Source organism: Mustela lutreola, chromosome 14 (genome assembly GCF_030435805.1).
Source record: "Mustela lutreola isolate mMusLut2 chromosome 14, mMusLut2.pri, whole genome shotgun sequence".
Lineage (NCBI taxonomy): Eukaryota > Metazoa > Chordata > Mammalia > Carnivora > Mustelidae > Mustela > Mustela lutreola.
Window position 1 is genome coordinate 2,255,154 of NC_081303.1, and position 26,107 is coordinate 2,281,260.

The following is a 26,107-nucleotide window of genomic DNA, read 5'->3' on the forward strand; positions in this document are numbered from 1 at the left end:
CTTGACAGCTTATTTCTAGTGTTTCATCATCTTTGCTGTGTCTAATCAAAGTTTCTCCTGTTTTGAATTAAGTCAATTTCCTCTTGTTTTACTCTTGAAAAAGATTTGGGACAAGAAAATAGCACCCTGAGTCATGATCAGTAGTAGAGTCTGAGCTCAAAGAACCGACTGGCAGCTATGTCCTGTCCCAAGTGAACCTGAGAAGCAGTCATTTTACTGACGCATTAAAAAGGCCCACTCCTCAAATTTCTCCCAAACAAGGAGGCTTAGCAAGGTAGCAGAATAACTCTGGCCTGAGGTTAGTGGATAAATGGAGTCCAAATTAAAATAAGTCACCGCAGATACAGAACGTGGGTAATTTAACAGATGGGGCGCTTCTACACTAGAAAAGGCAGATTCCTGTTTACCACAGTCTGAATCAAGGCCTTTCAGTTAATTACCCTATATAGAACTGCTCTGACATGGAGTTTAAAATGCCAAATTCAGCCGTTTTGCAGAATAATCCTAAACTGTAAATAATCATATGTCTGGTGAAAATAATACTCCAAATAATGTTCCAGAGTTAAAACCCAAACAGTGAACAGATTATCTTCCTACACCATTTAAAAATTTAAATGAAAATAATGTAGATAATTAACTGTACCAAGGAAAGAAAATGTTGGTCCAGATAGGTAATCCACATATAAACTTCTCAACAAGGCCTGAGTTTTGGCCTAGTTTGAACAAAACTGAGGCTGACCATCATATAGGATATGCTACATATTTTCCCAACTAACAGTAACTCTCTAATCCCCAGAAATGTCACTGTCAACGGAATCTTCAAAAAGCTATACACTGTCTGAGATTCACTCAGCTGGTGAAAGAACTAGAATCAGTTGTATTCTAGATGCAATACTCTGTTAGACCAAATTGCCATGTTATAGAGGCCAAAAGTTGAATGTAAAATCAGAAACCCTACTCAGCTGCCAAGGGGGGAAAAAGTTTTGGGAAGAAGCTGCTCCCAGTGGTGCAGTTCCTTACTATCAAGCTAGAACTGAACCGGGGCCTTGACTCTCATGAGTGTATAAGAGCAGAAAGGTAAAGAAACATTCTTCTAGCGGAATGCGGGATGTTTTGAGCCCTTCCATCAGCTGTAGACCACTTCTGTCCATCTAAGAAACTTAGCTGTAAATATAACCTAGTTGGGTAGCACAGCAGGACTTTTAAATCATATAATTCACACATGAGTATCTTTAAATATTGTATTTAATAAGTTTATTATTTCTAAATATCTTTTCAGACTAAACTTTTCCAATGTGTGAAATGAAACAATCTAAAATTACTTGGCATAATATCAAGTACTTACTTTGTTAAGTCTCATGTGGAGTCATAGATGGATTAGGTGAACCTTCAAAATAGCTTGTTTGAATTTTTTTATACAAAGTCAAGTGATCAGATACCATCTTAGGGAGCCATATGTAGCTGGCTGATATATCACCAGTTTCATTTTGCTGATTATTCTTTGAAAACCTTATCAACAAGGTTCTTTGTAAAAATAATTACCTAAATAATTTTCTTTGTTTACATTTTAACTCTGATCAGGATTTATAAATTCCTTTAAGGACGGTAAGATCAACAAAGTAAAATGAAGATTAAAAATCTTCATTGGATTTAGAAAAACAAAGGCCAGGGTGACTAGTGAGAACCGTATCAGTGCAATAATGGAAGCAGAACCCAGAATTGGTACAGATTGAAAGGATGAGGGGAAATGAAGGAAGGAAGTAATATGTAGACTTTTTCCAAACATTTGTTTGACAGGGAGAGAGACAGAGACAAAGAGAGAACTAGGACAGCAGTATAGAAAAAACAGACACAGCATGAGGAAAATTTCTGTTCAAGATGAGAGACTTTAGCCCGGAGTTTAAAAATAATTGGGAGTAAAATTTTTCACCTTATATTCATATTTGATTCTAAATATTTTTATAAGAAGACTGAGTTGGCATTTTGGAACTTTCACTAATTTATATTCTAAACCAAACATGCCTAAAACATTATAGCTTTCGAACAAGAAGGTAATTTTATTTTTTTTAAGATTTTATTTATTTATTTGACAGACAGAGATCACAAGTAGGCAGAGAGGCAGGCAGAGAGAGAGGAGGAAGCAGGATCCCCACTGAGTAGAGAGCCCGATGTGAGGCTCGATCCCAGGACCCTGAGACCATGACCTGAGCCAAAGTCAGAGGCTTTAACCCACTGAGCCACCCAGGTGCCCCAAACAAGAGGTAATTTTAAAAGTATACTAAAAGCTTATAAAAAATTAAAAAAAAATTTTTTTTAAAGTATGCTAAAAGCAATCCATAGCAAACTGACATCTTTTCTCCTTTCCTCATTGCTTAAGGTAAGATAATCACAAACAGAACATTAAAAAGTTTTTTTATTCATACACTATATACTTCATATACAACACTGACTGAGTGATCTACAAGAAAACAGTATACAAGGGGCACCTGGCTGGCTCAGTTAGAGTCAGGTTAGTGTCTGATTCCCGATTCCAGCTCAGGTTGTGATCTCAGGGTCCTAGGACTGAGCTGTGGTTCGGGCTCCAAGCTCAGCAGGGAGTCTGCTTGGGATTCTCTCTCCCTCTCCTATTGTCCCCCCCCCCCCCCACTAAATAAATAAATATTTTTTAAAAAGAAAATACTATATGAGCCATGAAATTATTCTCTGGGAGTAATAAATATTCTCTATAAACCCTGTGACCAGGGGCCTACATGTCTGAAACATCTTACTGAAGCAAGAATTTAATATGCAAAATTTCCTTGGGATGCCTTCGTGGCTCAGTGGGTTAGCCTCTGCCCTCAGCTCCGATCGTGATCCCAGGGTCCTGGGATGGAGCCCCGCACTGGGCTCCCTGCTCAGCAGGGATCCTGCTTATCCCTCTCTCTCTGCCTACTTCTGATCTCTGTCAAATAAATAAAAAAAAATCTTTGAAAAAAGTATGTAAAATTTCCTTATTTTAATGAAGAAATCAAAGCTAAATGCCAACATACTCATTTAGATTTAAACCAGTAATGATAGGGGCACCTGCATGGCTCAGCTGGTTGTATGTCCGACTCCTGATTTTGGCTCAGGTTACGGTCTCAGGATTGTGAGACTGAACCCTGCACTGGGCTCCATACTGGGCGTGGAGCCTACTTAAGATGCTCTGTTTCTCTATCACTCTGTCCCTTCCCCACCTCACACATGTGCTCTCTAAGGGGAAAAAAATGTATAAACCAGTAATGATTTGACTCAGTCAAATCCAAAAAGCAGATGATATCAAGTAAGATCTATTTCTGTAATAAAATGCAAGAAATTGACAAGAAGTTACCTGATAGTGGTTGTCTGATTTCATTATGTAATCACTAGCACAAATGTCAACTTAAAGGATTTCTAATAAAGTTGTTAACTGACTCTTTAAGATGTTATTCTGATTCTTTAAAAAGCTTAAGTTAAACTTTGAAAACTACTGAATAGACTATATGCAAGAAGTTTGTTACAGGGTGAGTCAAAATAAAAAGTATTAATCCAGTTCAAAGAAGGAAGCAAGCAAGTTGTGTGCAGCAATACATGCCATAAGTGAAAATACATTTAAAGTAATCTAGTGTATGGCACATCCCAGGTACAAGGCCCAAGTTTAGGCAGAAGACTCCGGTGGGCAGCATGAGCATGATTTCTGAAGAAATGTGTACATGGAGAGCATGTTTCTAAGTGCTGACTCAGATTACCCTTCTGATTATATTCCTTTGGTTATAAATCCTTTCAAAGGTACTGCAGAGGGTGCCTGGGCAGCTCAGTCGGTTAAATGTCTGCCTTCTGCTCACGTCATGATCTCAGGGTCTGCGGATTGAGCCGTGGGTTGGGATCCTTGCTCAGTGGGGAATCTGCTTCTCCCTCTGCTGCTCCCCCTGCTTGTGCTCTCTTTCTCTCAAATAAATAAATACTTTAAAAAAAATAAAATTTTCTACAGTCATGAATAACATTATTTTTGTATGTTTCATCATTCTAAAACAACTTACAAAACAAGTATATGCATATAGACAAAAATCAAATCACTGAAATAATAATTGATTTATTAAAAAAGTTTAATGGCCAAATTGCAAAAGTGACTGTGTTGAGTTTTGGTAGAAATTCTCATTAAACCCCTGCTCCTATGAAATAATTTCTCTGCAAAACAGATGTTTCTGATATGACGTATAGACCAAATCTAAAACACGTAATATGTATAAAACACTTAAAAATTTGAAGGCTAAAGGTCTTAACTTTTTTTTTTTTTAAGATTTTATTTACTTGACAGACAGAGATCACAAGAAGGCAGAGAGGCAGGCAGAGAGACAGAGAGGAAGAAGCAGGCTCCCCACTGAGCAGAGAGCCCAAAGTGGGTCTCGATCCCAGGACCCTGGGATCATGACCTGAGCCGAAGGCAGAGGCTTTAAACCACTGAGCCACCCAGGTGCCCAAGGTCTTAATGTTTTAAACATGAATTTAGTATCACTGAATTTTCAGAGATTTACCAAAATACAAGTTTGCATTTACATGAAATGCAAAGTTCTAAACAGATGTACAAAGTCTTCTTTTCTCCCAAATGAAGACTATTATCATACTTTGTATAAGAAGAAAAATTACTTACCGCTATAATATCTAATGTATTATCACAGACCTTTCGGATTTCATTATTTTTATCATGCATCAGATCTATGAGATATGCTGGAGCCTCTGAATAAAAGTGGTTAAAGATACAAACTCATTTGAGATTGAGGCTATTCAAGCATATTAGAAAATCCCACATTTCTCTAAATTCAAATGCTGCCATAAATCTAACTTCAAATTTTAAAATAGGATTAGTAAAAAATGACCAGAAACATCTAACATTTCATTTTTTTTAAAGGACAGGGATAACAGAAAAAAAAAAAAAAAAAAAAAAACACTAAATAAAAATGGGTAAGGAAAACAAAGCCAGTAAAGCTGAGAAAGTACAAGGCCCAATTTTTGAAAACATGAAAATAACTGAAGAGGGAGCTCTAGAGCTTTATCACTATAAAGCTTTCTTGATCACGCTGGCCCACCAAAAGGTTTAGGAAAATTAATTTCACAAAAAAATTGCAGCAGAAAAAAATGAGTTATATCTTATATATGGTTATTATGAGAAAAATAAGGCATTTTCACATGAAAAATGAAAGCTATAACCCAATATTTCAAAAAGGAATAAAGGAATTTAAGAAAATAGAATATATGTAAAAGAACAATATAAATCAAAATTAGAAAACTCAAATAAAATAATTCAGAACTAAAAATAAAAGTAAAAATCATTTCAGATATATGTGAGCTAAATTTATGATAATATATGAGTAAACAAAAACAACAGATAAAACTCCAAGAGAAATGCAAGGTAAAAAGGAAGAAAATTTGTAAAATTTAAAAATAAATAAAAAGAGACAATATTAGAAGACAAATATTAAAGATAGGCAAAGAAGATCCAACATAACAGAAATTCCAAAGGAGACAACAAAAGCAATAAAACAGAACTACTAACTAAAACCTTTAATTCAGGAGACCTTTCCTGAAATTAGGGGGGAAAAAAGAGAACTACATACTGAAAGATCACATTTGAAACTTGGAAAGATCAAGCAAGGATGATGAATACCCAGTCAAATTCTAATAAAGCTACTTGGCTTTAAAAAAAAAACAAAAACAAAAAATACACCCAACATTCCTCTGGTCTCACTGGCAAAAAATTAAAGTCATTTATACAGGAAAAAAAAGTAAATTGTCATCGGACTTTATGACAGATACCAATAATTAGCAGACTACAGACTTCACACAGGCACTAACTCAGGAAAAAAGACAGTGGAAAAATACCTTTCAATTGCTGAGGAAAAATAACTAGCGATCTAAAACTGCATATTGTGTTAAATTATTATTAAAGAAAAGATGCTAGTTATTTTCAGATAGAGATATATTTTATTATTCATAGATATTCACTTAGCACTTTAAGAGAATGTAATTATGAAAGAAAATCAACTCAGAGAAATAGACAAATGGAATTGAAGAAAAAACAGAAAACAAGGAAATAGGTCAACATATTATAAATCTTAAATAAGCACTGGTTTTTAAAAGACAATAACTAAAATAATCCATTTTCAAGTGTTACAAAAATGAGGTGAAATAATTATACTAGATAGTAAATAATGTGGAAGATGGGACTGGAAACATTAGACTTAAAAGTGAAAGGATACAGGCCTCTAAAATTGGAGAGAATACATGTTAAAATTTGGGTTTAACTCCCAAAAGAAAAAAGATGGCATATATAAATAACAAATAAGTAGGGGAGAAGGAAAGAATAAAGAAAACTTAAATCAATTAGGAAACCTCAACGAATCTCAAAAAGGCAGTGAACAAAAACTTACGATCTCTAATATTAGTCGGTCTTGGTTAAAATTGTATTTGAAACAGAAGCCACAGGTTTCTATCAAGAAAATTTAGCACATGTGTACAAGCAAATGACATTCTTTGTAGCACTTAAAATGCTGAAAAAAATTTTTATCAAGTTTCACAGCAAGTAGCAAAGACAGAGGTTAGCCCACATCTTCTACCCATCAGTGCTACTTACTAATTTTCTTGGGGGACTAAAAGGATATATTTAAAATATAGAAAAAAAACGTATAGAATAATATATTCTCAGGGGGACTCTAAAAGGACCAAGGCAAATTTGGCTTATTTTCCCATTCTACAATTTTTGGGGTTTATGAAAATTATTATAACAGCACTGTTTCTCAATTTCAGATTCTCAATTCCTATGATTGTGCTGAGATCTATTTAAATATTTCAAACATCTTAACATAAATCATATGTTTATCTAATAGAAGTCTAAACCTGCCATCTCAAACACCAAGTTTCTTTCATTCTGTTTAAAATAAAATGATGTTGATCAAATTCTCTAAATTAAAAAATGGGAAAAAGAAATAGTTTACTGCCTAATAAATCTTTATTTAAAAATTTAAGTATATCAGTCATAGCAAAAATCACAATAAAAATGCTTGAAGTTACAGTGAAATATTTTAATAATAATTTCTAATTATGTGACAAAAGACCTATTTAAGTATCATTGACATCAATAAAATACCCTGGTTTTTGAACACCAAAACACTGGGCAAAAGGACTCTAGCAATCTTTATACAACCTTAAGGAATGGATGCAAGCATCAGATCGAAATAGCATTCCTACTGCTTTTGTAAAAATTTTAAATCAGCAGATTTTTTTTATGTCCCATTCCCTCCATTATCAACATACTATATTCTTCAGAATAACTATTTGAAAGTACTCACTTCAGATCCAGTGGCTTAACAAAAATCAAATTTGGGAGAAAATAAAGTTACACTGAGAAGAAAAATCAAATGGAAGTTGTCTTAAGATTGTGGCCTTTGATAATAAGGAACTGACAGTGCATCTTAAACAGACCAGGTTAGAGACGTATCTTCAGTAAGTACCAGCACTTGGTACGTACTACAAATACTTTGTTCTTCAGTAGTCCTCAGAAAAACCCCTACGTGTTACATGTAAACAAAGGTGGTCTTTCAAAGAAGTTACCTAGGAAAGCTATGCCTTCTCTTTCATGTCTTCTAACATATGTTTCAGAGATGCTCAACCCAAAAAAGCATATTAAAATTTCTGAGAAGACCCTGTAGCAAGAAAACCTTTTTAATTGTGTATATGCCCAACTCATTTATTGAAGAACCTTTTTCCATTAAGCAACTATTAAAAAAAAAAAAGAAAGTTCCACAGAACACCACTGGGGAAAGTGAATTTATTCCAATGATGTGAAGACTTACTGAAAAGAGTGTATTGGAACTTACTTTCCTGAGAGAGTCAGTTTATAAACCACATTTTAAAAAATATTACTTTGTGATAAAAGAAGATATCTCTAATGTAATTAAGGCAAAACAGTATTTCCATATTGATAGCCCATATCAAAATGAATATTTCTCAGTTAGACTTGTTACTCTTCAGACTTGCCTTCTGGGAGACTTTATATGGCTCCAGAAATCAATCTAGTCCTCAAAAGCAAGAGAATTTCCTCCAAAGATGATACTTATGATCTTGTGTCATTGGCTTTGAATATAATACTGAAGGACTTGCAAATGCTTTGAGTGAGGACCCAGATCATTAAAAAAAGAAAAAGAAAAAAGTCTCCCAAGGTATTACTCCTAAAAGAGCATTTGCCATTTAGATACATGTTCATTGACCAAACAAGTACTAACCACATGCCAGATACTATGTTAACTTCTGAGGACAGATGAAGATGAGGAAGACAAAGCTGGTCCTTAAGCTGAAGAGCTCAACATCTTCTGGTAAAAACAGGCATACAAATACACAATTTGAAGTTCTTTATTGAAGGTCAAAATAAATTACTCCTACTGGGAAGGAGGGAGCTTAACTGCTTGGGAAAGGCTTAACTGAGAAGACGGCTTATAAATCTGCCTTTGATGAGCTGGGATTATCAGGTTAAAAAAGAGAAAACCTCATTTGAGGCTGCTAAGGCATACAAAGAGGCAATAAGATGGGTCTGTACGATATGATGACAAACCGTGGTGTGGTAAGAGAAACTGCATATTGTAGAGTTAAAGGAGGGAACTTTGCAAAAATAGATTACGGTCAAGTTAAATGTGGATTTTTCACATGGGTAATGAAGAACTTTACCAGTAGAGTTCAAAAGCAGATTCTTTTTTTTGTACACAAAAAAGCAGATCACCAACATGTGTGCACACGCGCACCAATACACACACACACACACACACATTCAGCTTAGATGCCACTTCTACTGCCAGCATTTCATGACATCCCCAGACTTGGTTATATATCTTCTCTTGTGCCCAATGCACACACCTTTATGACATTAATACACTGAATTATAATTTTATATTTCTTAATTACTTATCTCGCCAATTAGACTATAAACTCCTTGAATATAGAGACTGATACTTTTTATACATCTAGCACTTAAAACAGCATCTGTTAGATGCTAAGAACTTGGCAGATGTTTACATGATGAATGATTATGTGTAACGGAAGAGACAGCAAATACAAAACGTTCGGCAATGAGACTGGGTGGATGGTACTTTCATCACCCACTCTGAATACAGAAGGCAGACTGTTTTTCAGGAGAGAATGTTGGTATTGAGTACCCTTTTGAATGTAATAACAATCAACTATCACTTACTATCTCTGTTAGAAACAACTACAGGCACTTTTAAGTCCATTGGGTACTTAGAAACAATCATACAGGGCAGGATCTATTCTTTTCATTGTAATAATATGGCCATTTTACAGATGAAAGATTTTATGCTCAAGGGAGATTAGATAATTTATCCAAGGTCCTGCAGCTTTTAAATGGCAAAAGGTAACCTAAAATTTGGACTATTTGATTATAATGCTCTTTAGATTGGTGGAAGACATCAAGATGGCAATTAGCACAAATGCCTAGGACTCAAGAAAGAGATTTTGAACAGTAAATAATTAGTATAGAGTTGGTAGCTGATGGCATGGGAACAGATGTATTTTCCTTCATAGAGTGAATATGATAAGATTTTTGAAAGAGTACCAAGGGCAGTCCTAGGAACATCTGATAGTTAAATTAATACAGAAGGAAGTCCTAACATGTGTGTTAAGTTCTTAGGAATCACACCATGACAAGTTAATAGAATTGTTTGCAAGAGTCTACCTGTAACAGATTTGGGATCAACAGCTTCCTTGAAAAATATCTAGCCTTCTAAAATTATTTTGAAGTTTGGTATTTTTTCATTACTTTAACATATGCTAGAAAAAAATACCTAAAGATGCATTTTTTTCTGAGTATGTGAATGTCATTATCTATTGTAAATATTAAAAGGATACGCGTTTCCTTGATTATGACATCTCTCGTGGCTTGGTGGAAAACCATCTGGTAGAAGACGTAAATTATCTGACATACAAATTCATCATCTTCTTGTTGAGCTGAAAGGAAGCAGAACACTTCAAATGAAAGAATGCTATAGTTATGTATAAAACTGAAAACCATTGACTGGAATAGTGGAGAACGAGAAAACTGAAAGTGACAGGAGATAGGTAAGGGACAACCAGTTTACATTATTTATAATACATGGTGGCGTATGCAATTTATATATTTAGGTATTTTTTCTAAATTCCATAATGATGATCAGTGAGGAAATTTGTAACATATTTTCAGAAGTTTTCAGTAATTTTGGTTACAGTTCAACTAGGTTAAATTACTTGAAATACAAAGGTAAAAAATAAGATTAAAAAAAAATATATCAGCTCTGAGTTTGAGATTGTCTCAAAAGATCAGGTTGTACTTAAGAAGAACAGAAGGACAAAACTGGTTTAAGAAGATAGTAATAGTGCTTCTCTATAATTCTCACTATATTTTGCCAACAGGTATAAAGAAATTATTAAATTAACTTCTATGTCCCTAATGTGAAATAGTAACACTTACTTTTTTATTTTTGGTTTGGTCCATCATAAGAATTTCTAAAACAACTCTAATTTGTGAAATAAATCTGTTTCTATATTTTGCCTTTATAATATTGACTTTACATGAGGAAAAAACCCCCACACCTTCTGAATTCTAAGTTTTTGGTAGAAAAATGACTATAAAGACATATTATTCTTGAATAATGTTAAAAAAGTTAAATTTTACTTATTGTCATGAAATAAGTTATTTCAGTTTTAATCAAATTGATTATAATAGTAAAAATAATGTTATATAACCACAAGGATAATTAAATTAAATGTTTAATATAATACAAAGAATGGTTTAACAGAATAGCTGACGTCCACTGATTAATATGTAATGGCAAAAGCAAACACTTATAGAAACCTAATTTTTAGGTACTGGTTATGAAATTTGATATATTAATAGTTTTTGTCATCTCTTGACAACAGTTTAATGATATCTGTTAGACACAGACTTATGGGTCAACAGAGCATCTAACTAGTTGTGTAGAAAAAATTGTGGGCCCCTTAAAGTCCAAAGGAGTCTCTTCAATAAATGGTGCTGGGAAAATTGGACAGCTATGTGTAGAAGAGTGAAACTCAACCATTCTCTTAGACCATACACAAAGATAAACTCGAAATGGATTAAAGACCTCAACGTGAGGCAGGAATCTATCAAAATCCTAGAGGGGAACATAGGCAGTAACCTCTTCAACATTGGCCACAGCAACTTCTTTCAAGGTATGTTCCAAAGGCAAAGGAAACAAAAGCGAAAATGAACTTTTGGGACTTCATCAAGATCAAAAGCTTCTGCACAGCAAAGGAAACAGTCAACAAAACAAAGAGGCAACCCACGGAATGGGAGAAGTCATTTGTAAATGACATTACAGACAAGGGCTGATATCCAAGATCTATAAAGAACTCCTCAAACTCAACACACACAAAACAGATAATCATGTCAAAAAATGGGCAGAGGACATGAACAGACATTTCTCTAAATAAGACATACAAATGGCTAACAGACACATGAAAAATGTTCATCATCATTAACCATCAGGGAGATTCAAATCAAAGCCATATTGAGATACCACCTTACACCAGTTAGAATGGCCAAAATTAACAAGACAGTAAACAACGTGTGTGGGAGAGGATGTGGAGAAAGGGGGACACTCTAACACAGTTGGTAGGAATGCAAGTTGGTGCAGCCACTTTGGAAAACAGTGAGGAGGTGCCTTAGAAAGATAAAAATAGAGCTACCCTACGACCCAGAAATTGCACTACTAGGTATTTACCCCAACGATACAGATGTAATGAAAAGAAGGACCATTTGTGCCCCAATGTTTATAGCAGCAATGGCCACAGTCTCCAAACTGTGGAAGGAGCCAAGATGCCCTTAAATGGACGAATGGATAAAGAAGATATGGTCCATATATACAATGGAGTACTGTGCCTCTATCAGAAAGGATGAATACCCAACTTTTCTATCAACATGGACGGGACTGGAAGAGATTATGCTGAGTGAAATAAGCCAAGCAGAGAGAGTCAATATCAAATGGTTTCACTTACTTGTGGAGCATAAGGAATAACACAGAGGACATTGGGAGATGGAGAGAAGAGAGTTGGGGTAAATCGGAGGGGGAGATGAACCATGAGAGACTGTGGACTCTAAGGAACAAATTGAAAATTGAGGGTTTTGGAAGGGAGGGAGGTGAGGCATTGGGTGAGCCTGGTGGTGGGTAGTACGGAAGGCATGTATTGCCTGGTGCACTGGGTATGGTACATAAACAATGAATTTTGGAACACTGAAAAAAAATTAAATAAAAAAAAAAAGTCCAAAGGATTTCCCTCACGTACCTGCCAATGTACCACTCTCCCAGACTACCTGGGTTAAAATTCCATTAATTACTCTATTGGTATACAGTGTTTCCTCACTTAACCCCAAGGGTTTTAATCTTGAAAACCCATATATTTCTTTACTTTATTTTATTATAGAAGAACAGTTGACATGTTTTATTCGTTTCAGGTGTACAGCTATGATTCGACAATTCTATGTGTCACTCAATGCTCACCACGGTGAGTGTACTCACTGCCTGTCACCATACAGTATTTAGGTATTACGGACTGTGTTCCCAGAAATCCATGTATTTCTTAAAAAGAGAGGTACAGAGTCTCTGCTTATCATAACCTCATGGCAGAGAACATTAAAACAAGGTAAATAAAACGCTATGAGAAGACTCTGTCAGCCTGCTTCATACATATCTTCGCTCTCTCAACCATAGTCCGTGCAGAACAGCAGTTCCAGAACAGGTCATCTGTTTCAACTTTCTCCAGCTCATCAGAAAATCCTCATTCTCACTCTGCCAACTACACTGTCTTCACTCATACCTCCCAACTACCTCTCTTTTAATTATTTCTAATTTGAAACCTTCTCTCTGTGAGAAGGGTGGACTGAGGACATTTATATATACTTTATGTAGAAACACTTCAACTATGGAGGTATTATCTCTAGGTGACCTATTAAAATGCATTATGTTAAGGAATCTGTAAATCAAATTTTTAAAAATTCAAAAGAGAGTAGTGGGCAAAAGACTTAAATAGGTACTTAACTTTATTAGCCATAACAACTGGCCAATAAATACAAACAGGTACTCAATTATAAGTCATTAGGGAAATGCAAATTAAAACTGCCACTCTGAAGGCCACAATGAAAGAGACCAATTATGTCCAGATATAGGGGTGATGTAGAAGAACTGGAACTTCAGCACATTTCTGGTGGGACTGAAAATTGGCACAACTACCTTGAAAAACTTATTGGCATTATTTACCAAAGCCAAACAGATGGGGACTCTATGCCCCAACAATTCTACTCCTATTGTCTAATAGGAATAAATACACATATTTACCAAATGAAAGGTTTAAGAATGTCCACAGAAACATTATTTATAATAGTTCTTCTCCTATCAAAAAAACCCTATTGTTTACCAAGAGTCAAAAGGATAAATAGTGGTATATTTATACAGCAATGAGAAGAAAAGCAGTTCTGGGGCGCTTGGGTGGCTCAGTGGGTTAAGCCACTGCCTTCGGCTCAGGTCATGATCTCAGGGTCCTGGGATCGAGTCCCGCATCGGGCTCTCTGCTCGGCAGGGAGCCTGCTTCCCTCTCTCTCTCTCTGCCTGCCTCTCTGTCTACTTGTGATTTCTCTCTGTCAAATAAATAAATAAAATCTTTAAAAAAAAAAAAAAAAAAAAAAAGCAGTTCTGCATACAACACAGATGAATCTCACATTATAATGTAAGACAAAAAACCTGGATTCTATTTACATAAAGTTCAAAGCCAAGCAGAAGTAATCTATATACAATAAAAGAGAGGACAGAAACCAATTTGGATAAGGACTGGGAGGCGACACAGGAGGGACTTTCAGGGTGATGGTGAGGTTTCATTTCCTTATGTGAGTGGAAGTAACATGGGTGTGGCTCATTCTGAAAAATCATTAAGCTGTATTTTTGTATTTTTCTTTATGTATGTTATACTTCAGAAGGTCTATTAAAATTATACAAAATGCACATATATTATATCTGTACAGGAAAGACTGAGATTAGAGTGTCTTTTTAGGCTTCCCATACTTTGCAAAATTTCTGTATTAAACCCCTAACCCCAAATGTGACTTTAATTTGGAGACAGGTCTATAAGGAAGTAATTAAGGTCAAACGAGGTCATATGGATGGAGTCCTGACCCCACAGAATTAGTATCCTTATAAGAAGAGGTACCGGACTGCTGTGTGTGTGCTTGTACTCTTGCTTGTGCTCTCTGCCCTCTGGGGATGTGATAACACAGCAAGAAGATGGGCTTTTGGAAGCCAGGAAGAAAGGCCTTATGAGGAACCAAACTGGCTGGCACTTTGATCTTGGACTTCCAGAACTTTGAGAAAAAAATATATATATTTTTGTTTAGGCCACCCAGTCTTTTTGTTATAGCAGCCTAAGAACACTAACACAAGGTTCTAGAGAACTTGACGGTAACAGAATATTAGATTCAGATAGATTTTGTATACCATGTGGAAAACAATGAATCCTGGCCCCTTAAAAAGAACACAAAGGCAAGGTAAAAACTCTATCCAGTCCTCACTGCCCAATACTATAACCATAGCCACTGTGGCTAATTAAATTAAATACAAAATTCAGATTCTCAGTCCCAATAGCCACATTTCAAGTACTCAACAGCCACATGTGTTGGACAGCACAGAGAGAGAACACTTTCTTCATTATAGAAAGTTTAGAAAATAATACTGGACTTAGGAGGGAATAGGATGCTTTGAATAAGCTTCCAAATGAACCTTCCCGATTAAAAAAAGGGTTTGCACAACACAGGAGATCTGATTCAATCAACACAAAGCTCAATAGAAAGAAGATAAAATAGAATATTAGTATTTTATGATTGCAGATCTTTTATATTTAAAAGTGTTTACTAATACCCTGTTTATATATTAACATAAAAATGAAATAAAATAAATTATAATTTACCATTTAGCAATTCGATGAGTGCAGGGATTATCCCAGATTTGGCTAGCAGTGCAGCACAAGAGTCATCCATAGACACAGTTCCGATCATTATGACCACTTCTAAGACGAGGTCATCTTCTGCAGCACCTAGTCAAGTCAAACCACAGAAAGTTCAGTGAAATGTCCTGATCCAAATCCATTTGTATAGCCCAAACTTGGAATGCACAGAAAAAATACTGTAAGCTACTACATCAATTCTTAGGGAGCCTTACTTAACATGCTTATAAATTTGTCCTCTTCCTCAGATTTCTGAGCTCAATGAGGACAGTTCAAAGTATTGGGGGAAGGCGGTAGAGAAGTGAAGATACGTCTCTGAAAATACAAATGAAGGACAATGTAAAGAGAGAAAATAGAAGACTCACTGGAATGTCTCAAAGAACTTTCTGTGTGCAGCTGTATGCATATACAGAGATATTCGGCATTTGGTGATTTTAAAAAGACAGGATAAGAAATAAGCAGGATAGGGAAGGGAAACTAATATTAAGAAAACATATTGTTAGGAAGAATAACACATAAATATAAGAGGAGACCTACTGACCACCTCCCTGGGAAGAAGGAACTAAACGGAGCTGAAACTCAAGGTATAGGAAGAAAACGCGCCACCTAGTATAATATTGGTCAGAAAATACTGCTTGAGCAGCCTTATCCACAACAGAAAGAAATAACTTAATGATTATGCAAAAGGAAAATACTTAGCACAGACCTGGTTTTAGTTTATCCTTGAGATACGGAACTAACTTGTACTCCTTAAGAACCAATTCCCAGTCTAAGTCTGGAATGGTCAAATTTGCAAGAGTTCCCAAACATTCAATCACAAACTCCTCTTCCTCGTCATTAGAGATCTGGGCTGCAAGGTCCCCAACATAATCCTAAATAAAACAGAATTTTAATATACATTTATAATATGATTGCTACAGAAAAGCCAATCTGATAATGTAGCCATAGGAAAAAAAAAAGTATCCAACATGATTCTCATTTCAAAATCTGAAACTAAACTGCTATACGAGCCATTGGTTTAAGGGTTGTTTGTTTGTTTATTTATTTATTTATAGTAATCTCTACATCCAACATGAGGTTCAAACTCACAATCCTGAGATGAAAGTTCATGCTCTTCCAAATGAAGTCAGCCAGGTGGCCCAGAAGCCAAAGGTTTAAAAGGCAAGAAAACTGGAGCGGGGGTGGAAGGGTAAAGGGTAGAGATCATAAAACGAAAACAACTTTAAAACTTAGATTGAGATTTCTAGAAGCTAAACTTACAGGAAGTTGATAAAAGAGCACCTTGGGTTATGAGTTAGTATTTGATAAGAGCTCAGTAAGAGTTTTAGTTCCAAATGTAGCGCTTTAAAGCTTTAATTTCCAGGCTATTTTAATAGACAGAAACAAAGAAACTATACTTACAATAAATAAATTTTTAGTTGGTCCATCATGTTGGGAAATATTCCTAATCATTTTCATCAGCAACGGATCCTTGAACTTCAGAGCCCTCTTCATGAGCATCTTCAGACCATTTCCTATAAAAAACCAGAAACTCCTTCATTAGAATTAAGATTCATCTAAGTTTAATGATTTTTTGTTGTTTATAATTCTCAAAAAACCCACCAATCTACACACGGTAAAATGCATGAATCTTAAGTGTACAACAAATTAATTTTGATAAATTTATGCCCCTGGGAAATTCATACCCATATCAAGATATAGGATATTTCTATTCACTCCAAAGAGTGCCCCTTCTCAGTCAATTCTCTTCCCCAAATGTGATTGCTTCTCTTCTCCTTTTCCTCTTCCCCCTATTGTCTTCCTTCTCTTTCTTCTTTTTAAACATAGATTAATTTTACCTGTTCTAGAATTACACATAAATATATGTGCGCTTTTGTGTGGAATCAGCACCATAAATTTAAAAAACGTAAATACTTTTTGATCCAGAAAACTTGTACTTCTATGAATGAATCTTTTTTCCCCTTTCTTCTTCTTCTTATTTAAATTTTTAATTAACATATAATGTATTATTAGCCCCAAGGGTACAGGTCTGTGAACTGCCAGGTTTACACACTTCACAGCACTCACCATAGCACATACCTTCCCCAATGTCCATAACCCAATCACCCAATCACCCGTTCCTTACCCTCTTCCCCCTCGGGCAACCCTCAGTTTGTTTTGTGAGATTAAGAGTCTCTTATGGTTTGTCTCCCTCCCCATCCCATCTTGTTTCACTTATTTCTAGGAATGAATCTTAAGAATATAAAAATGGAAATTTGAACAGTTTCAGAGAAAGGAAAATTAAAGCTGCATGGTTTGTTACAGAAAAGAAGTGGCAACAAATTAAATATCTAAAATATCTGATTAAATTCTAGAAAATCCCTTAATGGATTATTTTGCAGCTATTTGCAATTATGTCTTATATGTTTGGATCAACCAGGAAATCAAAAAAGAACTTAAACAATTCATGGAAACCAATGAGAATGAAGACACTTCAGTCCAAAACCTATGGGATACAGCAAAAGCGGTCCTAAGGGGGAAATATGTAGCTATCCAAGCAATTATGTTTTATAAAAGTATTTAATCACATGGAACAAGATTCAAGATATTACTAACTTAAAAAAATTTTGTCACCATATATAGATAGAAAAACCCCATTTTAAAAATACACGGACACAGACCCATATCCCTGAAACAAATTATGCATTATATGCTTATAATAATAATAATATACAGAAGCATTGTACCAAAATTTTATCTATCATTATGTCTGGATAATGAGAATAAAGACTTTAATTTTTTCCTATTTACTCATTTGTTTTTTTTTTTTTTTTTTTTTTGCTTTAAAACAAACATATATACTTTTCAAATAAGAAAAATCTACTGAGCAGGTTCCAAAATATCATAATACATGACAAGCTACTTTACGAAGTTATTATCTAAACAAATACCTAATACATATTTTTCTACTGAATTATCTTACACTGTAACAGACTGTTTTGCAAATAAAGAGCTTTGTTTTACCTAGAAATGTTTTCAAAATTCAAATTTCAATTAAGGATAACTAAACCCTGGTTTATAAAATGTTACTAAAGGGTGTTTCTACTCATAACATAAGAGTATTTATTCTGAATCCATGTGATCTTTAAAGATGAGAGCTATAAATTTTTACAACTATTTAAAAATAGGATTTACATAGCTAGTATAATTCTTAATTCCTAATTATTTCTTTGCCGTCATTTGCCAGTCACCATATGATGGAGGCCATCTATGAAGCTCCAAGGCACTAACCTTCACAGATAAGCTGAACATTCCTTTTGTTAGCAGCAAGATTAATGCAGAAGGAAATGAGTTCCAAGTCAATTCGTTCATCTGAACATTCAAACAGCATCTTCATTAACTAGCAAGAAGCACAGGAAATATTTTACTCAAAAAAACCCAAAAACACCAGAAGTCTTTTATTATAATGTATTATCTTGGATCTTATGTTGGGAATAATAAAATACAATTCACAGAAGTGGTAGGCTGTCACTACCGCTAATTGAATGAATTAATGGTTAATGAACTACAAGATGTTCAGTTAAATACAGACTACCAAGTAACAGTGGAGAATACAAGAGGAATATTAGCTACAGTCTTTGCATTTAAGGAATTTAAAACACTGTACAGAAGTAGAGCATTCTGAGCAAAGGAAATAGCTTGTGCACAGGTTACAACGTAAGGAAGAACAAAAAAGGCCAAGCATGGTTGCAGTGAGTTAAAGTGTTCACAGATAAAGGTAAAAGCCAGATCATGCAGGGTGTTGAATTACACGGTAAAGATGTGGGGCTTTATTAAAAGGATAATGGGAAGCCATTAAAGCCTTCTAAATAAGTAAAATCTCAGGATAAGATTTGTATTTCAAAATGATCCGGACAGTGTGGAAAATAGGCTGAAACAGAGTAAGAAAATGTGGGAAAACCATCTAGAAGACAAGAGGAAAAGTCCAGGTAAGATGATGACCACTTGTGATAGATGGGGCCATGTGGACAGAGAAAAAAGGTTGGATTAGAGATATCTTTAGGAGTAAGAATCAAAATGGATTTAATAACTGACTAGATATTGGGGTTAAGGGAGAGGAAGGGTCAAAAATGACTCCCTGGTTTCTGTGCTGAGCAACAACATGGATGGTACCACTAACATTTTCCAAACATGAGAAACTAGAGTAGAAGGGAAGGGAAGTCAAGAGAAGACAGAAATACTGGCTTTAAGTATGTTGAATTTAATAAGCTGCTTATGCAATAGTCTGGAGCAGATATTCAGTAAAAGTTATAAATGCAACCCTGAGTTTAGAAGAAATGTTTGCACCAGAGATTTAGGTATCATCACATGTGACTGATGACTGAAGCTGTGGGCTGGACCCAGTCATCTGGGATGGGTCGAGAATGAGAAAAGGACTGTATCATGGTAAGAGGAAGAGAGCGTGGATCTAAACAAAAGAACAGAAATCTAGAAAAATGTAGGCGACCCAAGCCATCTGTGAGTAATCAGTATTTGTCAAGATGAGAGACAGTCGCGATATTAAAGAAGAAATGAACAAACTTTATGCCACAGATTTGAGAAGCTAGTCTTCTGTGATTGGTAAATCAGCAGATTAACTTAGTGTATATTATGTAAAGATGCTTTTCTCTAAGTCAAATTGCTAAGACATGTGGAAGTCAATCCTACAATTTATTACCTAAGAATTTCTTATGTCATGTCTCAGGGCATGCCAACATGCCTCTGTGAATTCAATAGGTGAATAATAACTATTTGTTGTCTGGTTAGACTCTATTCTGTAAAATAGAATAGATTTCTATTTTCTATGTAGTTTCAGATAACTTTCAAGTTTCAGAAGGTATATATGGGCAACATACAAAAATTAATTGCATTTCTATGTGCTAGCTATGAACAACTAGAAACCAAAATTAAAAGCACAAATCTGGAGCACCTGGGTGGCACAGTCCTTTAAGCATCTGACTCTTGGTCTCAGCTCAGGCCCTGATATCAGGGTCGCGATCTAGAGCACTGTGCTCAGTGCAGAGCCTGCTTGAGTTTCTCTCCTTCCTTTGCCTCGCCCCCCAACTCTCTCTCTTTCTAGTAAATAAATCAATCTTTTTTTTTTTTTTTTTGAGATTTTATTTATTTATTTGTCAGAGAGATAGAGAGAGCACAGGCAGGCAGAGAGGCAGGCAGGGGCAGAGGGAGGAGCAGGCTCCCTGCGGAGCAAGGAGCCAGATGTGGGACTTGATCCCAGGATACTGGGATCACGACCTGAGCCGAAGGCAGCTGCTTAACTGACTGAGCCACCCAGGCGCCCCAATTAATCAATCTTTTAAAAAAATAAAATAAAAACACAGATCCACTTAAAATTGCTCCAAAAAATACCCAGATAGGTATAATGTAAACAAAACTATCCTCATATATATATATATGCTGAACACCACAAAACATTACAGTAGATGAATAGTTGGCAATGTATCATGCCTTTTTCCAAAGGGCAGCTCTTTAACCACAAATGTTGCTACTAATGGAATATTTATATAAAGAATTATTAACACTAATAATATTACAGAATGAAAAAAATTCTATGGAAAAACTAAAATAATCTTAATATGCTGGATATACATTTAGCAGATTTTGCTACCCATCTATATATTAAGTACCAATGAAAAGTAAATTATAAATTAATAAAAATGTAGGTGATAATCCTCTTATATAATTAGTATGTTTTTATACGCTAGTTAAAAACTTCCTATAGATTTTTCCTAAGTTTTATTTATGCAAGAAATTTCTTTACAATAACAAAAGTCTGCTACATCAAAGCAAAATATGTTGCTATTTACTTGAAATTAACCTTGTAGTATGAAAATTGCCCTTACAAATGGAGTTAGAGATGATCTGTTTAGAAGCTGAGGGGTTTTGTTTTTGGTAATTTTCATGTTAAATCTGGGGCAAAGTAATCAGAAACTAGATTTTTAAAAAATAATGCACAGTTTGAAATCTTATCCAACTATCCCCCACCCTCGTCAAATCAAGAGAAATTAGGACTAAATGTGAATGAAATGTATCATGATATAGAATTAGCTTTTCATAATAGGAAAAAGAAACATTTCAATTTTAATTAAAGCATTCATATTTAAACATAATAGTTTTGTTCAAACTCCATGAGCAACATTATGTCTCTAATTTGATTGTTACCCAGGCACGTCAAAAATAACTGTAATTGCTGACAACTAGGAAATATTAAAACTAGATTTGTTTTGTTTTAACTATGTCCATTGTCAGCTTTTCCTAATTTAACAAGAAGGCACTGAAAGGGCTTCGGCCTGTGCAATGAAGAGGCAACAGTGTTCAATCAGACTAGTCCCCTATTGAGTATCAGATACCAAAGACCCACGACTGAAATCATGGTGTCTAGACTCCCTGGCACCTGACTTCACTTATTTACCAGTGACCAGAGGCCAACCCCCACAGCTCTCTGTACTCACATACACCTCTACTGCCCCCATCCCCCCACCCAAACATCTTTGAATGATTATGGCAGAACTTCGCATGCCACAGGCATCTCTTCTGACCGGCTACTCCCTCACTCTGCCGTTTGAAGTGATGCTCTGGTTTCTGAACTTCTGCAGATAATGGCAGCAGGAGCAAAGGGGGCTGTCAGAAAGGACGTTTGCCAGCATTCAGCTAAAAAGAAGCATATAGATCAAAGAGGGGCCAAACGGGACAACCGTGGTGGGAAACATGTGGATCCCTAGGAAGATTCCTACATGCTGTTCTAAGGTAAAATACTAAAGAACACCATGACATCATTACCTAAACATGTACTTTGATTGGCCCTTCTAATACCAATAAATATTTTTATATGCATCTGGATGGCATTTACACCTATTTAAACAAAACATGCATCTTAGAGGTCTAAATAACAATGAACTGTTAATGTGTACCTTTAACTATTATTACAATACAACTATTAACTCCTGGTTATCCCCAAGTTTGCTTACCTGAAACAACTCACCCACTGAGACCATTAAGATCATATAAAAAGTTAGACTTGCCCTGGACCCCAAATTTTACAGAATGGTAACATAATGGGGAAAAATTAGAATATGCTAGATAACTAGAGGCACTACAGTACAAAAGAAGAAAAGCAATATAATATTGGGAGAGATTATAAGGCATATTGAACATATAATCACCTACTCTGAGTGTTAAATAATTTACAAAAAATTCCAATTACAGATCTTAGAAAAACATATATGAGAAAGGAAGTATTTAAACTCAATATGAATGGATCCAAAATAATGTGAATGATATGATATTTTACTAATAGGACCTTACTTCTGTATAGTGTTTTATGGTTTATAAAGCTCCTTTATATAAAAATCTAATGTAATTAAAGAATATGACCCTCTACATTTTTTTGGTCATTGAAATGAATATGGATGACTACTGAACCATTGTTTTCCTATTTTCAAAGTTATTTTAGGCCTTTCATTTGAAAACCATTTGCAATACTTGACAGTCCTTACTAAACAAAAATTAATGTGCATAATTTAAGTTAGCTAAGTATTTACATTAAGATCTAAACCTCAGATACAGCTTTATTTAATATGCAGATTAATCAGCTGCTGTCACAAATAGTTTGTTCTTTTATTTTTTTAAAGATCTTTTATTTTGGGGCGCCTGGGTGGCTCAGTCTGTTGAGCATCTGCATTTGGCTCAGGTCATGGTCCCGGGGTCCTGATCGAGCCCCACGTTGGGCTCCCAGCCCAGAAGGGAGACTATTTCTCCCTCTACCCCGTGCATGTGCTCCCTCTCTCAAATAAATAAATAAAATCTTTTTTAAAAAGATTAAAAAAAACTTTATTTTTACTTTTTAAATACTTATTTATTTACTTTAGAGAGAGGGAAACCTTGAGAGAGAGCATAAGAGGGGAAGGAGCACAGGGAGAGAGAGAATCCTCAAGCAGACTCAGCACTGAGTGTGGAGCCCAAGGTGGGGCTGGTCCCAGGACCCTGAGATCATGGCCTGAGCTAAAACCAAGAGTCGGATGCTTAACCAACTGATCCACCTGGGTGTCCCAAGAATTCATTAAAAAAAAGGGGGGGGGGTACCTGGGTGGCTCAGTGGGTTAAAGCCTCTGCCTTCGGCTCAGGTCATGATCCTAGGGTCCTGGGATTGAGCCCTGCATCAGGCTCTCTGCTCAGTGGGGAGCCTGCTTCCTCCTCTCTCTCTGCCTGCCTCTCTGCCTACTTGTGATCTGTCTGTCAAATAAATAAATCTCTTAAAAAAAAAGATTTTTAAAATTTATTTATTTGACAGAGAGAGACACAGTGAGAGAGGGAACACAAGCAGACCTGAACAGATGCTTAATGGCTGAGGTCACCCAGGTGACCCCAAGACTTCATTTTTTTTTTTTTAAGATTTTATTTATTTGGCAGAGATCACAAGTAGACAGAGAGGCAGGCAGAGAGGGGAGGGGAGGAAGCAGGCTCCCTGATGAGCAGAGAGCCCAATGCGGGGCTCAATCCCAAGGCTCTGAGATCATGACCTGAGCCAAAGGCAGAGGCCTAACTCACTGAGCCACCCAGGTGTCCCCCCACAAGACTTTATTTTTAAGTAATCTCCACACCCAATGTGGGGCTTGAACTCACAACCTGAAAATCAAGTCATACACCCTACTGACTGAGTCAGTCAGGTGTCTCAAGAAATAGTTTAAAGCTTTACTAGTTTTAAAATCATTAATTTGAGCAGCCACTACCTGTCAAAGGAGTATCTCTTTAACTTGGAAGGAAGCTTGGAAACTGTAATTTAATCCCAGATTCCCTGTCCATGATTCTCTTATTCTACAATGAATTTGGCATTGGGTGACAATCAAGTCATGTCAAGTCTCCCCTAAATAGGTCAAAACCGAGTCCTATGAAGTACAAGTTACAGGACAGGTACAACTTTAGGACCAAATATATTAAAGAGTATCATTCTGTTTCTCAAAATATGGCCTCATACTAAAAAGCTTCAGGATGTTTACGATGTAATTTAGTACCATCACCTCACTATGCTTATCAGGGTTGAATTTTTATTGAAAAATAATACAGAATGTTGACTACTACATGAGTGTGGGAAGATTTTGCTCATGAAATATAGTTTACAAATGTTCTGAAAACCCCCACTGCAGAAATGTTTGATGTTATAAAATTATGTCATGAAAACATGCATGAATATTGTTCTTGAAAAGGTAAGGGAGAATTTTCTACATATAAACTTTTCAATTGCAATAATAATGTGGCAGAAATGACCCCAAAAGGCTTTTATTTCCAATTCTTTATTAAAAATAAAGTTTTATGTTTCATGTTTGAAATTATACATTCTAAAAGAGGATAATTCCAAACTGAAGATTCAACAAAATAAGTTTTCTGTTCCTTTTTATTTTACATTTATTTCTTTTTTATTTAGTATTATTTTCTTTAAAATCTAATCTGGATAAAAACATCAATCTGGACAAGAATATTATTCTTTTTTGGCTGCTTTCCAATTCATATCCTGTAGTCAATGGAGTTCTGACGCTAAATGGGATTGAAAAAGGAACACCCTTTGAAACTGCAAGGCAGAAACCCTCAGAACATATGGAGTGAGACTGCAGTAAATCACCTGTAATCTCCCTTTGACATGGCTACTCTTTTATTGAAAACTTGTTTGACAAAGAGTTTGATTACACTTTACATTGGTTACAGTCTGACATGTGTTATCTCTATAAGAAGCCTTGCCTTGTTAGATAAGATACATTGTATACTCTTTGAAGAATATCTATTTCCTATAAACATAATTAGTTCATCCTCCTGACATAAAAAGCTAAGAAATTACCCTTGAGGGTTTATCAGCTTTTTTTGTTTAAAGATTTTATTTATTTATTTATTTGACAGAGAGATAACAAGAGAGGGAACACAGCATGGGGAGTGGGAAAGGCAGAAGCAGGCTTCCCTCTGAGCAGAGAGCCCAGTGTGGAACTTGATCCGAGGACCCTGGGACCAAGACCTGAGGCGAAGGCAGCTCCTTAATGACTGAGCTCCCCAGGTACCCTGAGAGTTTATCAGTTTTTAATTGCATGTAGATAAAGTATAAAATTCTGGAATAGTAAATTCAATTCTAGAATCATCTCACTAAAATGGAATGAATAAAAAGATGGGCAGTTAGAATAAAAAGTGAAATTATGGTCTATTTTTTACTACATATTATCTTTCAAATAATATACACTGAATAATTTACGTTAGGCTAACAAGGAATTGTCTAGTAGGAATCTTAAGAGGAACTACTTTAGTAAGTGTGACTTACTATTTATATTCCTCTAAAGTATTTTTTGTTGTTTTTTTTTTTTTTTAAAGATTTTATTTATTTATTTGACAGAGAGAAATCACAAGTAAATGGAGAGGCAGGCAGAGAGAGAGAGAGAGAGAGAGAGAGAGAGGAGAAGCACGCTCCCTGCCGAGCAGAGAGCCCGATGCGGGACTCGATCCCAGGACCCCGAGATCATGACTTGAGCCGAAGGCAGCGGCTTAACCCACTGAGCCACCCAGGCGCCCCTAAAGTGTTTTTTTAAAGTGGTATTTTTACTGTTTACTATACATCCTGCAATTTGCTTTTTGTTTTAGAAAAACACCTTATAAAAAACAATATAATATTAAAGACCAGCCCAACAAGGGTTCCAATCATCAGATATTTAAATTAGTAGAGCTCAGTTTAATAAAGATTGATGGCACAACAGTGATTCTGTGAATGTAAATTCCCTAAGAATAAAATGTGTATAATATGTATAGAATTTCCACCCTTACAACATAATCCACGTAAAAAAATCACTAAACTCCTTCAAGACAAAGAGACCTAACATATGAAATATATTAAGCAACTGAGTCTAAGCAAAATCTTTCTTAAGAACGGTACTACAAAGATAAAAGAATTTTGATAAAGTATTTTCCCATCAGAGAACAAAAAGCATTTAAAATCATCAAACATAAATAAAATGAAAGGGCAAAGTTAGGAAATATT

The 26,107-nt window shown here is 35.4% G+C and overlaps 1 protein-coding gene across 4 annotated transcripts in view; it reads right to left on the reverse strand.

Annotated features, from left to right (window-relative positions):
* Positions 1 to 26,107, reverse strand: part of KIFAP3 (kinesin associated protein 3) — a 181,291-nt gene that overhangs the window by 47,206 nt on the left and 107,978 nt on the right. For 3 of the 4 annotated variants that reach the window (XM_059145292.1, XM_059145293.1, XM_059145294.1), the window contains 6 exons: positions 18,334 to 18,442; positions 16,465 to 16,577; positions 15,770 to 15,935; positions 15,028 to 15,153; positions 9,910 to 10,008; positions 4,649 to 4,734 (listed from right to left, as the gene is read on the reverse strand). In XM_059145292.1, the coding sequence (XP_059001275.1) occupies positions 4,649 to 4,734; positions 9,910 to 10,008; positions 15,028 to 15,153; positions 15,770 to 15,935; positions 16,465 to 16,577; positions 18,334 to 18,442 (699 nt within the window). Of the gene's footprint in view, positions 1 to 4,648; positions 4,735 to 8,448; positions 8,622 to 9,909; positions 10,009 to 15,027; positions 15,154 to 15,769; positions 15,936 to 16,464; positions 16,578 to 18,333; positions 18,443 to 26,107 lie in introns of those variants that run through there. The other variant, XM_059145295.1, reaches the window with a different exon arrangement.